Source organism: Triturus cristatus, chromosome 4_2, assembly GCF_964204655.1.
Source record: "Triturus cristatus chromosome 4_2, aTriCri1.1, whole genome shotgun sequence".
Lineage (NCBI taxonomy): Eukaryota > Metazoa > Chordata > Amphibia > Caudata > Salamandridae > Triturus > Triturus cristatus.
In genome coordinates this window covers 758,421,132-758,435,169 of record NC_140586.1, presented here as the reverse complement: position 1 = coordinate 758,435,169, position 14,038 = coordinate 758,421,132, and the positions used below count along the sequence as shown (strand labels likewise).

At 45.5% G+C, this 14,038-nt stretch overlaps 1 protein-coding gene across 2 annotated transcripts in view; it reads right to left on the bottom strand.

Moving 5' to 3' along the window:
- The window catches only part of BEND5 (BEN domain containing 5), a 125,788-nt gene that overhangs the window by 105,449 nt on the left and 6,301 nt on the right, over nt 1–14,038 (bottom strand). For both annotated transcript variants that reach the window (XM_085602662.1, XM_085602661.1), the window contains exon 2: nt 7,369–7,499. In XM_085602662.1, the coding sequence (XP_085458788.1) occupies nt 7,369–7,499 (131 nt within the window). The remainder of the gene's footprint in view (nt 1–7,368; nt 7,500–14,038) is intronic.

The window sequence follows — 14,038 nt, the reverse complement described above, 5'->3', positions numbered from 1 at the left end:
CCATACCCCACAAAGCAGAGCGCCAGGAGGTGCTGCTGTCAGCGCTACCGCACCCAGAGGCACGTTAAAAGCTCATCGCGGCTCTCGCAGCGCGGGAGCCGCCGTCAATACCGCCACCACCGGCAGCAACAGGCGGGGGGGGCTCCATACCCCACAAAAGCAGAGCGCCAGGAGGCGCTGCCGTGCCCGGGCTGGGCCCTTACTCTTGGTCCAGCAATTCAACCTGCAATTGGATTTGTGATGTCAATTTACATCTTGGACCCAAAAGGACTACACAAGGTAACTTTATTGTACTCGTACTTGATTTGATTGATAGGGGTTTCTATTTAATATACCATGGGGAAGCGAAGGCCCATACCTGCCTTGAAAACCTTGATACCACCCTTGATGGTCTTTTGCAAAAGGCGGTGGGAGCTATCAGCAAGGAAATAGAGCGTGCTGAAAGGAGACTTTCTTTGGCGCCAACCCCTGATCAACCACCTGCCTCCTTGTTACAAACTGTAAACAATGACTCCCAGACGGATACATTAGAAACTGTCACTGTGGACAGGCCTCAAGCCCCTATTTCCCCTACTGTAATCGTCCTCATCCAGGGTGAGCCACGAGATATACGGGACGGCAAAGTGAGCCTACCTGTAGAACTTCGGCGAAGGCTGGCCCATTGACTTCAACAAGAGGAAACAAACTGAGGGACTGGGGATCGTTCGCACGTCCAATAGTCAGTCGTCCAAGATAAAAAGATCCAAACAAAACCACAGATTAGAAAAAGTTGTTAAATCATCGAAAGGAGGGGCAATTAATGGGGTAATCAATGATGGGCAGGTTGGGTCTGATATTATAACTAGAAAATTGAATAAGCTAGTTCAGGAGGCCCTAGCACCAATCTTGGTAAGATTAACCAACATTGAGGAGCAATTAACTAGCGTTTGCAAAGCCTTAGATCCAGCAGAAAACACTCCACCCTGAGGGCGGGGGGGGGGGGGAAGGGGTGGAGGGGTAAAGCGTCGGATGCTTCATCCAATGGGATGACTCCTGGGAAGGCACCATCTAGCCGTAGCAGGATCTCCCAACCCCGTGGTCACACACAGGAGACCATAAATATTAGTACACCAGTTGAGTTAGTAGAGGATCCCGTTTCCCATGGAAATCCCCTCACCCCCTCCCCCCGAGACAACATCTGGGTCAGGGCGTATTGCTCCCTAAAATATCTAACTCAGGGGATGGGGGTAGATCCCTTTTGGGGGACTCAGTGCTGCATAGTCGCCCACTAGGTTCGCTAGGTAGGAGGGGGGCTATTGACCAACTAAACTCATTAAACTTGCCCCCAGAAAGTACCCCTTATACTTTGATTTTAACTGGAGTCCCGAGGTTACTTCCCAGCTAAAAAGAAAGTTGCCAGAGCCTCATTATTAAATCTGCACATTGGTGTTCCAGGAAAATCCCACCCCATTTTAATTGGTTTGAATATATCATTATGGCCAGGTGGGTGAGCTGGGTAGGTGGCACAAAGAAAAGTATGGGGGGGGTTGTGTTGTGCTTAATTTTAGTGATGCAGGTGTGTTCACTATGCCTTAAATCATTTGAAAGACTCGCCTTGCGAACAGATAAAGGCTTGACCTTTGTTTTTTTTCTTACCCTCTTAGCCAGATTCCCCCCCCTTGGAATACGGACTACACAGCACAGACACACCAACGATGACCCCACCCGCTCTCCCACTTTCCAACCTAATCATTATGAGGTACTTTCAGACCTAACTGAGGTCGATTGACTAACAAGACAATCCAGTTGGCATTTAGATAACGAAAATAAGGGCCTCTCATGTGTTGGTCCAGGGGGAGTAGCAACTATAAAGGTTTTCGTTAACACAAAATCCCCCAAACACCTGGTCACAAAGCCCGCCGGTGCCCTTGAAAACGAGAATATGAGTGGCTTGAAATCCTGTTCAAGGGTTACAAATATAGCCACTGAAAACCAAGGTCAGGACGAAGGCCCGATTCAGATACCTGTGATCAGTCCCTCGGCTTTAATAGTTACACCATTGGATACGGGTCTGGCCAACCCTACATCCACAGTTAAATTAATTTCCTGGAATGTAGCTGGTATTCGCTCGAAATTATGAGATGAGGTTTGGTTAGAATTCATCAGGGGATTTGACGTCATTTGTTCACAGGAAACTTGGGCCAAAGAGAGCATAGTGATGGATGGCAACCACACCTTTGACGTGCCTGCCACAGCATCCTTGTCTGGGAAGGCAAAAGGAGGGCTGGTAACTTTACTAACAGTTAAATTTAGCTCCATTAAAGCTCACTGCGTAGGATCTTCACAGTGGTTTCAATGGATTATGATTGTTAAAATAATGCAGGTTAGAATTTTACTTGTAAACTGGCATTATAATATTTTTGACCCAAAGAACTGTTATGTTATAGAAGCCCTGCAAAATGAAATCGCTAATGTTTCCGGGAAATGGCAGCCCTTATGTGTTCTGTGGGTGGGGGATTTTAATTGTACGTCCTGTAAATATAGCAATGAAAGAGTTTGTGGTCTCTTGGATATAGATGGACAGCCCTTGGCGCATTTCATTCACACACCGCAGGGGGAGGCCCTAAATTCCATTATTATTGAGAATGATTTGGATAGTTTGACCAACAATTTCTCAGTACAGTGTCTACCTTTGGTTGGAGGGGGTAGGGAACGTTTTATTGATTTTATGTTTATTTCCAGGGAGTTTTCTTCACTGGTTTTTGATTTTAATGTAGAACCTAGATTAGCGAGTGACTACAACCCACTCATTGTTTCACTCAAAGCAACAGCTAGGACTCCAGGGGGTGATGGTCACCGGATTGACTACAACTGTAATAAAGGTGTAAGAATAAACTGGGGGGAGTTAAATCCATCATCAATTGAGGAGGAAATAGTCAGAGCAAATCATGACTTAATTATGGACTGCCTTCAGCAGGATTCTCCCTCAACAATGGTTGTACAAAATTTTGAACGTATCTGTATTGATGTAGCAAATAGATTAACACGCCCAGCGAGGCCTAAGCAGCGCCAGGAAATTCGTTGGTTCAATGCAGAATGTTCTAGAGCCCACAAGAACTTAAAAATTGCCCTAAAATCTATACCCCGTAATAGAGAACAAATTAAAAATGCCAGACGCTTATATAAAAATATCATCAACAAAAGAAAGGAGGAGCTGAGGCGCCTAGCATAGGAGGATTTGGAGAGAGCTAGTGCTCTCAAAGATAGTAAACGTTTTTGGGCCATTATCAACCGACCTCAGTTTACGGAGGAAGTGGGAAGGATGGACTCAACGATTCTGGGCGACATTTGGGAATCTCATTTTGCGTCCATTTTTAACCCAAATGGCAGGGATTTACTGGTGAGTAATGAGGATCCCCCAGCAGACCGGGCACAAGCTGCAGCGCTTAGTGCCTCGCTTACGGTGGTAGAGGTGGAAGAAGCTCTAGTAAAGCGAATAAGCAAGAAGGCACCAGATCCAGATAGAGTCCCACTTGACCTTTTTAAGCTAAACACAAACCTTTGGGCACCCCTGTTGATCAACGTTTTTAAATTGGTGGTGATTAATTTAATCTCAGCCTCCTGGAAAGAGGCCATGGTTGTACCCATGTTTAAAATAGAGAATAGAAACGATCCTGCATGTTGCAGGCCGATCTCCATTATTGATGCCACCGTCAAGGTGATGGGTAGGGTAATCCTTGCCCGATTAGAGACCTGGGCAACTAACAAGGGGATTATCTCAAAAGCTCAGTATGGTTTCCGAAAGGGGCTGGGAACAACAGAGCAATGCCTAAATCTGTCCCTCATTATGGGAAAGTACATGAAGGCAAAAGGTGGTTCTATTCACCTTGCCTTCATGGACTTGTCTAGCGTATTTGACACCATTAACAGGGAGAAGTTGTGGGCGCTAATGGAGAAAATTGGGTTCAAAAAGGCGCTGGCCCAACTCTTAAAAAGACTTCATGCTAACACCTCCGTCGCCATAAGATTCGGCCCTCAAGGGGAAAGGGAAGGAGTCCGGCAGGGGTGCATTTTAGCTCCTTTTCTTGATGTATACAAATGGTTTGGAAGCGTAGAAAATTGATTTTCCTTGCATTAGAAGCAACCCAGTTCCGTTACTTTCGTATGCGGACGATACTGTACTTATGGCCCTGACGGCCAACAGTTTACAAACCTCATTGGACGCTTTTATGAATTTTTGGGCGGCTCTAGACTTAAAGGTCAATTTTTCAAAATCTTATGTAATGGTATGCGGCCCAAAAAACACCAAAACCTGAAGTTTTAATGTAAGGGGCAAGACTATTGAAAAGGTGGATACATTCACATATCTGGGGAATACGTTTAATAAGGAGATGAAATGGGATTTTTTAGTCACAGCAAGGGCACAGCAAACAAGTAGAGTAGTGGAGGGGCTGTTTAGGTTTGTCTGTAAATTAGGCCATAAGCCAATGCCGGAGCTTGTTACTTTATACAAAGCAAAATGTGTGTCGGTCGCATTTTATGAGGCGGGTGTGTGGCGCTACCAAAAATAAATAAATAAATAAAAAAATTAAAAAAATAAATAAAATAAAATTAAAAAAAAAAATCGCTTGTATCAAGTGGTAGAAAACAGGTTCATGAAACACTTGTTGATGACTCCATCCTGCTCCGCCACCTCTTTTTCTCATAAAGAAGTGGGGATGGAATATATAGAACATCGCATTGGCTCTGCCCCCCTGCTCTTATGGGCCAAAATATGGGTCGCGGAAGAGCTACAGTTTTCTAGGGAGATTGTCGAAGACTGTGTTAATCTGGATAGGTCCTCGAAGATTCCTTGGCTCTGTTCTGTGAGGGATAGGTTCTATGAGATTGGGTTGGGCAAGTATTTTGACACCCCAATTAGTATCCCCACAAATGCGAAGGCTATAATAAAAGAGGAGTAGAACACCTGGGCAACTCAGCGTCATTTATAACTTGAGGCGTCAGGCCCTAGCTGCCCTTTTATGCCCAAACAGCAATTTTACCTATCCTTCACCACGAATAGTCAGAAGCGTTTTCTTTTAACTAGATTCGGCCCAGGCACATTGCACTTTTTAGCGGCATTTCCCAAACAATCTGGGTGGATGGATAACCCTACTCCCTGTCCATGCGACAATACGGCAATCCAGAGCGTCATGCACTTTACTCTTTTTTGTGCACTTTATAAAGAACCGAGGAGAAGATTTTTGATGCCCCTACTAACGAATATTCGCCTATGTACATATGATGAGGAGTTTATACATCTGCAATCCCCGACTAACTCTGTTATCTGTAGTGCGGTGCTAAATTTCATCACATCAGCAATGGGAATTAGGAAATGTTATGAATCACAGTAACGGGTTGGGGAGAGGAAAACAATTGCGCACATCTATGTTAACAGATATGAAATGTTATGGACGATGAAGCATTTATTTTAATTGTGATTTTATTTTATCAAGGATTTTAGCTTTTTTAACATTGTATTTAACAAAAAATGTATTGTCTTATTGTTAAACTTGTATGGTGCTGTGCCGAATAAAGTTATTTTGAATTTGAATTTTGACAAACTGAGTTGAGTGTGGGGAAGAATATTTGATAAACTGAGGTGGGTGTGGGGAGGAATATATGACAAAATGAGGTGGGTGAGGGGAGGAATATTTGACAAACTGAGGTGGGTGAGGGGAGGAATATTTGACTAACAGGTGGGTGAGGGGAGGAATAGGTGACACACTGAGATGGGTGTGAGGAGGAATATTTGACAAACTGAGGAGGGTGTGGGTGGAATACTTGACAAACTGAGGTGGGTGTGGGGAGGAATAGTTGACAAACTGAGGTGGATGAGGGGAGGAATATTTGACAAACTGGAGGTGCGTTTGGGGAGAGATAGATGACAAATTGAGATGGGTGTGGGGAGGAATATGATGAAGGTGCAGGCGAGGCAGGCTAGAGGTGCAACTTGTTTAATTTTTAACATCTCATGCAAATAACTCTTGTTTATATAGCTTCAATATAGGTTCAGAATACCAGGAAAGCTAGACTAGATCTTTCTCATTTGGGTACAATAAACAATTCTCTCTGAATACCCCAGGGCTAGTTTGGTGTTTTTGAGAATTACTGAACTTTATTTACTTTATTTTGCACCAACTTGTCCTGTTTTTTTCCGCTGGTGTGTCTTTACACTTTTATTCTGCACACCTATGTCACCTAGTGACCATACACGTCTTGTCTCCTTGAGAAATGATGTACAATGTTCTTCTGGCATGCAAGCTAATGAATTGCGTATGCAGTCCTTTTTCCAACATCTCTGGCATTGGCCAATAGATTGTATTACAAAGCGTAATAATTAACAGAGAACCATTACAGTTAGACAAATACAGAAAGAACCCTGATCCCACAGTGGAATACAGGGTGAATATCCTTCTTGCCTACAGTGGCTATTGAGGCAACAGCAGAAAATATTCAATATTTGTCATATTTTGAGAATTCCGTGCGGTTATTGTGTGTGATACTCAAGAGAAGCACGAAAGCTCAGTAACCATTTAACAAAATTGATAGTCCTGCAAATGTATGTGTTATGCCTAAAATATAAAATGCAAAGAAATGCACACTTTTACAGTGAAGCAAATTCAGTTTGAATAAACACAATCAATGACCTCCTTTTCACAAACATAGATACATATGAACTGGATTATCCTCGAAAGACCCAAATCATTAAACCACTGACAAATACAACTGGAATGAAGAATCAGCCAAGAATTCACAAGTATGGTAGTTGTTACTGCTAAGAAGCACATATCTTTTATTCTAGTCTAAACAAACTCCACTCACTGGACATCTGTACGTACCAGCTGTGAAACGCGTTTACTCTCAGCAAATGACATTCATGGACAGTACTGACCTTCACAAATGCTCCAAATGGACTCACCATAAATGCTGAACATGGAGCACTATAGATGGGTACAAGCTGCTGCCTCCATTATAAAAAGTGGATTACAAGCAGTGATATGATAAAGGATATAATGTCCAATAAAATTACATTACTAAATTGCAAGTAGGCACTACTCCGCTAAATACATCTAACATTAAGTGCAAATCACAGAAGTGTACTACTTTAACGGTCATCTTTTCCCTAACCATTGTCACAGCAATGTTAGATGCATTAGACAGCAATGTTTAAAGTATAGATGTTAAAAATTTGAGATGGCTGCACCATCTAGTAAAACGGCTCACTTAGTTACGAGTGGAGGCATCTCAGAGATCACTGATGTCAAAGCCAAATGCAGTCATTCTACAAACATTGACGCAATGGTATTCAAATACAAACGGAAGCAGAAAAAGTTGCAGAACTGATACCTTACTGTGTTTAAGCTTCACTTTGTCTTCCACGTGATGGTCTCTCATGTCCCCTTCATGGCTGCCACCAGAAAGTTTGGGGATTTTTATTTTTTTCTGCAACACATTGATTTCAAGTTCTGATTTGTTATCTAAAATGCATATTAGAAGAGGAAAGAAGATTGTTAAATTTTTCACAAGCACACCATCCTGAAATTGTATCGGTTGTGGCACCAATAGGCAGCACCACTTAGAAGTAATACAAACTACAAATAGCTATCCTGGAGAGTCAATTGACTCAAAGGCTCAAACCAGCGTCTAAACATCAAATAGTACACAGTAAATCTGGTAGCTCAGTGTATCCTTCTTCAGTTGGAGCTGGGGATGTTGGATAGCTCCTGCGCAAGCCTGCAGTAAAACAAAGTTCTAGGGTGTACAATAAGAGGGCAATAATACATTTATTCTTTCACTTACAGATTACTGTTTTCTCATCTGGAATCCTTATTCACAGCCGTATTAATGCTCAGAACAGAGGGTGTGGAGCATAAGAACTCTAACAATAGGTTAAGATTGTTCGGCCTAGCATGGCAACGGCCTTAACAGGATAAGGGCTTTGCAAGGTTTTAGTAGAGTCTAAGTAGACAGTTTTCTCTAAAAGAATCACATGCCTGCTCAACGGTATGCTTACTGATTCATAACTTGTTTCAGACACTAAAGGACTAGAAACTAAGTATTTTCAAAATAAAAGGACATGCTCTGATCACCAAACGAGTGATGAAACTGGTGTTAACTGAGAGCTCACTCACATTCTCTAGAAGAGAAACAGGATGCCTAGTTAATGCCATGTGAAAATGAAAAGTTCTCCCCATATCCAAATTATTCAACATCTTCCTCCAGTACAAATTCAGAGGCAGTCAAGAGGAAATGTACGACTCTAGTGAATGTAGGGACCTATCTTTTGTAAAAATGTGGACTTTACCTTAGGATCCCCCATTCTGTCAAAACAAAATATAATATGGATGATGAGAAAATCTGCTGGAGTTCAGAGGGACAGTAAATAGGGTACCCACCCCCAAACACATTCTTTCACATGGAAGGCCATTAAGGCATACACATTTTGCAATCTGTGGCAGTAGTTATTAAACCTCACTCAACCCAAGTATAGGTGACAGTACTGATAACTTAGAGCCAAGTAACACACAAATCAGGGGGCATGGCCAGGCAGCCGACCGTAATGGCCCCGCGGCACTGAAGCTCCGCCAGGCTAGCCTGAAATCCTACATCATCTGCTAACCCACTCGCTCAAGAGTTATGGCTCAAGAGTTATGGCCCAACATCATCCTGCAATGTAGTAAGCCGGTGGCGACATGCAGAGCGACCCGGTAGCCTTCTACTGCCAGGATTGACAAAGAGGGTGTGCCGGCGCGGCCTGTGTGTGACTCGCAGTCTTGAAGACCTTCCCTGCCACGACCAGGACAGTTCTGCCGGCTGCAGAGGGGCCATTGGACTCTGCGAACCCAGAGGTGAGTGGGTCCCAATACGTGTGCCCCACCCCCCTCAGTGCATCCTAATCTCTGCGCTTCAGCGCTGTTTCCTCGGCCGGCTTAGCCCCCGGATGCCCCGTGGTGACAGGGGCTGCGGGTGAGCCTGGGGGCCAGCCACCCAGCTGGGCAAGCCAACTCCAAGGTAGAAGGGGGGCGTCCGGGACCTGGTCTCATACGGGCACGCCGGTGTTGCTGGCGGCCTCCGGTCAATTGTGAGGCGCCTTGATCCCCGTGACGGCGAGGCGGCATAAATATATAAATCCCTAACCTGTCACCAATTCCCCACGAGCGGCGGAGCACCAGCATTTAGTTCTCCCGCTGATGCAGTGCCTTTTGTACAGTGTACTGCATGGTGTGACAGGGGGGCGAGGCATGGCCTCCCAGCACCATTCCAGTGCACCAAGACCAGGCTGACACAGGATAGACGCAGCGTTCAGGAGCATACAGAGGGCCAGTGACCACTGATTCTAATATTTCCCTGGGGCGCACACACACGCGGGAGGCGATCTAACGATCACACACGCCGACATCTAAGGGATGGGTCGGAAAGACCCGAAACAAAGGCTACTGCAATTCCCTAAGCCTGCGGAGCAACCCACGAATCCAGACAGTGTCATGGCGGAGTGGAGACAGCAGGCCCTAGCAATGCTCCTGCTGGATCTGGTGTGCTTTTGCAAGAACTGCAAGGGCGCTCGACGGCCACTACGACGCCCTTGAAAAGAGTTTGGACACCATGGGAGCCCAACTAGATATTCACAACAAGCGCTTAGACAACGCTGAGGGCAGGGTCCCTGACATAGAGGACGGGGCGGCCCAGTCCACTAAACGCCTTGACAAAATGGAAAGAATCCTGAAAGAAATAGCCATAAAAAAACGAGGATTTAGAGGCGCGCAGTAGGTGCAACAACATACAAATTCTTGGCGTCCTGGAGTCCACCAACACCCGCCGCATAGACTTGTTTGTCGAGACTCTGCTCTCGGACCTTTTTCGGCAAAGAGGCCTTCACCACTACCTTTCTGGTAGAATGCGCCCACCGCTCCCTGGGTCCAAGACCCAACCCAGGGTGTCCGCCGAGACCCATCACAGTCCACCTACTAAATTTCCAGAACAGGGACACTGCTTTGAGGCTGGCTAGAGAACTTGGCACTTTATCCTGGCAGGGCTCCACGCCGTCTCTGTTTCCTGATTTTACGGCCATGGTGCAAGACGCTAGGCGCAAACATAATGGGATCAAGGCGGCACTCCAGAATTTGGGGCTTGGATATGGCATGAGCTATCTGGCACGACTTTGGGTGGTTATAGAGGGTTGGTCTCGTATCTTTGACACTCTACAGGCGGTACAGGAGAAACGATGGACACAGAATCAACGATAAATCAGGGGGCTCCCCGCAGCACAGTGGCCAGTGTGTAACTCTTTTCCAATGAATAGTGTTGGACCATTTATGTTGAAATAGCATGGATGAGGCACGACAATTACAGCAGCAGAGGTGCAAGAGTCACCTTGATGAATATTGCACCTTTTGGGTACTGGCATAGAGTTGCCACACACCCAGTGTATAACACGTTTTGATTGTTACTGAGATGAAGATGTATCTTATTTTGTGGTTTCTTGCCCTATTGTGTAGTTTACATGATGCAGTTTACAGAGTTATCAATCAGGGGTTTCCCTGCAAAGGGGTATGCAGGGATGAAAGGGGGTGGGGGAGAGGCCCATTTTTGCAGGTTTGTTTTCGATTGTTTCTGACACAGTTAATTTACTGCTACTCATCGTGTATTAATATAGCTCTAAGCTTACAGTCTGCCGGTTTTGTTACATGGGACGATGGCGGGTAGGCTGTCTACTATCTCAAATGTTAATTTTATCACCTGGAATGTTAGGGGATTAAATAACACAAGAGAGGGAAAGCATGTTTAAAAAATGTTTACAGCGTCATAAAGCTGACATTGTATTTTTGCAAGCAACCCATTTGTCCCCTAACTCTCCTGCCGCTTTTGCCTCTAGCTGGGGGGTGCACCGTTACTTTGCGAACTACAATACATATTCTAGAGGTACTGCTATCCGCATACATAAGTGCTTGCCCTTTCAACTATATAAGGTGCACTGTGATAGGGAGGGTCGTTATACCCTAGTAACTGAGAGATTAATGGGATACTGCATTGCTCTACCGTGCATATATGCACCCAATGTTCATGATCCTGACTTTTTCCATAGTATACATGCACAGCTCCTCCAATCGGGTGCATATTATATCTGCGCGGGCGGAGACTTCAATCTCCTCCTTATTCCGGAGAAGGATAGCACAGCAGACTCCCCTGACACTAAACCCTGGGCTCGCCGCGCACTTAGGGATCTTTGTGACTCATTGGGCTTGATAGATATATGGCGTATGTGCAGCCTGAATGAGCTAGCATTCACGCACCACACGACACCTGGATACGGCTGGATTTCTGGCTCGTCTCCCACAATATGGCCCCCTGGTTCAGGTCGACTCTCCATCTGCCTAGAACGTACTCAGACTACTCCCCGGTTGTTTTTCAACGGAGTGAACGGCAATGGAGATTTCTGGGACAGGATTTAAATGATGCAGTGTTTTCAGGAGAGCTGCCTGAAGCCATAGTGGCATATTTCGAGTTTAATGAGGGCTCGGTCAGCACATGGGCGACCTTGTGGAAAGCCTTTAAGGCCTATACAAGAGGGGTGTGTATCGTTAAACACTGCGGAATATTCGAGTCATTGAGAGGCACTATTTCTCGCATAGAACAACAAATGAGTGCACTTGATGCTGAACTACTTGAGAACCCTAACCCATCCGGACTTGGCCGCCGATTGTTATTGCTGACTGAGATCAGCGAGGTAGCCGCGAGTGAAACTAACCTTCTCGGGAAGTATGCCACAGCCAGGAGATATGGCAAGGGCGACAGTCCGGGGCGCACGCTAGCACAACTTCTGAAGGCTTGCGTAGGAAAGCCTACATCACATCCATCCGTTCTGAGACTGGCCAAATACACACCGACAGTCCCGAGATCAGAGATGAATTCCTAAAGTACTACTCTAACTTATATTCCACACGCATAACGCACAGCAGTAATAACTGTAAGGCATACCTGGACGAGATAGCAATGGTATGGTTGGAAAAATGTATGCAGCAATTTTTAGCTGAGCCCTTCTCCAAGGAAGAAATAATTCGCGCCATAGAGGCCTTGAATAGCTCCACTGCCCCTGGACTCGATGGCTTCACAGGCATATTTTATAAAACATATAAAGACATACTGGCTCCCGTATCTCCTCGAGGTGTACGACGAAGCCCTTGAAAAAAAGCTACTGCCTCCTACATTACGCGATGCAGTAATTGTCCTCATTCCTAAACCCGTTAAGGAGCCAATGAGCTGTGGATCTTATCGGCCACTATCGCTCTTAAATTTGGACTATAAAATCCTCGCTAAAATGATTGCGCTAAGACTGGTGTAGCTACTTGATCGTATCATAGCTCTGGCCCAATTGGGATTTATTCCCCATAGATCTACGGCGCTGAATCTGCGTACATTGTTTGCAGTACTGCACAGAATTGCGCTGAGTTTCCAGCAGCTGCGGTCCTGTTGGACACTGAAAAGGCCTTCGACTCCTCGGAGTGGTCTTTTATATTGGCAGGGATAGGAAAATTGGGTATTCCCAAGGGTTTCATCGACCTCACAGCTCTACTCCTACACCTCTCTCTCTGCAAAACTCTGTTTAAATGGCACGTTGTCCCCTTTCGTTCGCTCTCACGTGTGGAACTAGACAGATGTGCCCACTATCCGGCTACTTTTCATATTGGCCTTGACCCTCCAGTTAGGCACTTTCAGGAAAAGCACCTTCATACAGGCATACAGTTCAACACAGGCCCGCTCCTGATCTCACTATATGCAGATGATATTGTATTATATGTTCGCTGCCCCCAGGTAAATTTGGATCCACTCATCAGAGAGATAATCTGGTTCGGGAGCTACTCTCGACTGGATATAAATTGGAGTAAGTCCGAAATTCTCCCTATGACTGGCACAGCTAAATGGGATTGTGAATTCCCGTTGACATGGTGTGAAGAATCAGTCAGGTATTTAGGAATCCAGATAATTCGGGACACTGAACAGATTATCCTGCGGAATTATAGGCCTGCTATACATAATCTAGAAATGCAAATCGAGCGTTGGTTGAGACTCCTGCTATCGCTGACAGACAGAATTGCGTTAATGAAGATGATTGTGCTCCCACAATTCTTGTACCTATTCCATAATATCCCCATTCCACTTCCAAATAGATTCTTTGACACTCTCAAATCACATCTCATCAGACTTGCGTGGGGCGGTAAGAGACGGAAAATATGCTGGGACACCATGACCCTACCATATGAGAGAGGAGGGTTTGGCACACCCGATTTCAGACTTTATTATCTAGTTGCCCAATGAAGCTTCGCTCACTCCTTGTACTACCTAGATGCTCGTATTCCCTACAGTAGACCAGAAGCTGATCTTGTGCACCCGACCCCCCTGCATGCTCCCTTACCTCAGGGGTTCCCACGGGACCCCCGTGACATTCAGACAGTGTCAACAACGAGTCGAGCATGGCGTAAATTGTCGCACGTCACAGAGGGCACCGCCCTCTGCAATTCCCATCGCAAATAATCCGTGGCTACCCATCACGCAGGAGAAACTAGTCCAGCGCACATTGTCCATTCTATTACCAAGTTCGGTGACTTGTTCCCGGACGAACAGGTATTCACCAGCACTGAGGGGCGAAAGTTTAGTGAGGCGTCCTTTATGGACCAATTTGTGTATAATAAAGTCCATAGTGCGCTCAGCGCCAAAGTCCTAGAGTATCTGCTTGAGCCCGAGTCTTTTACTCCTTTGACGCTTTTAATATCCAGCACGAGTGGGGGACCAATTAATCTCAAAGCTGTATAAAGCTAGCGTGGTCCTTGTCCCACGCCACAACGCTAAGATTCGAGAGGCATGGGAGCGTGACTTAGGACACCCAATTTTAGACGACCAGTGAGCATTCTGTTGCACTCAGACTAGGGAGGTATCCCTCAATAGCAGGCATAAATTAGTACACTTTAAGTATCTATGGAGGGTCTACATGACGCCTGCAAAGCTCCACGCCATACATTCC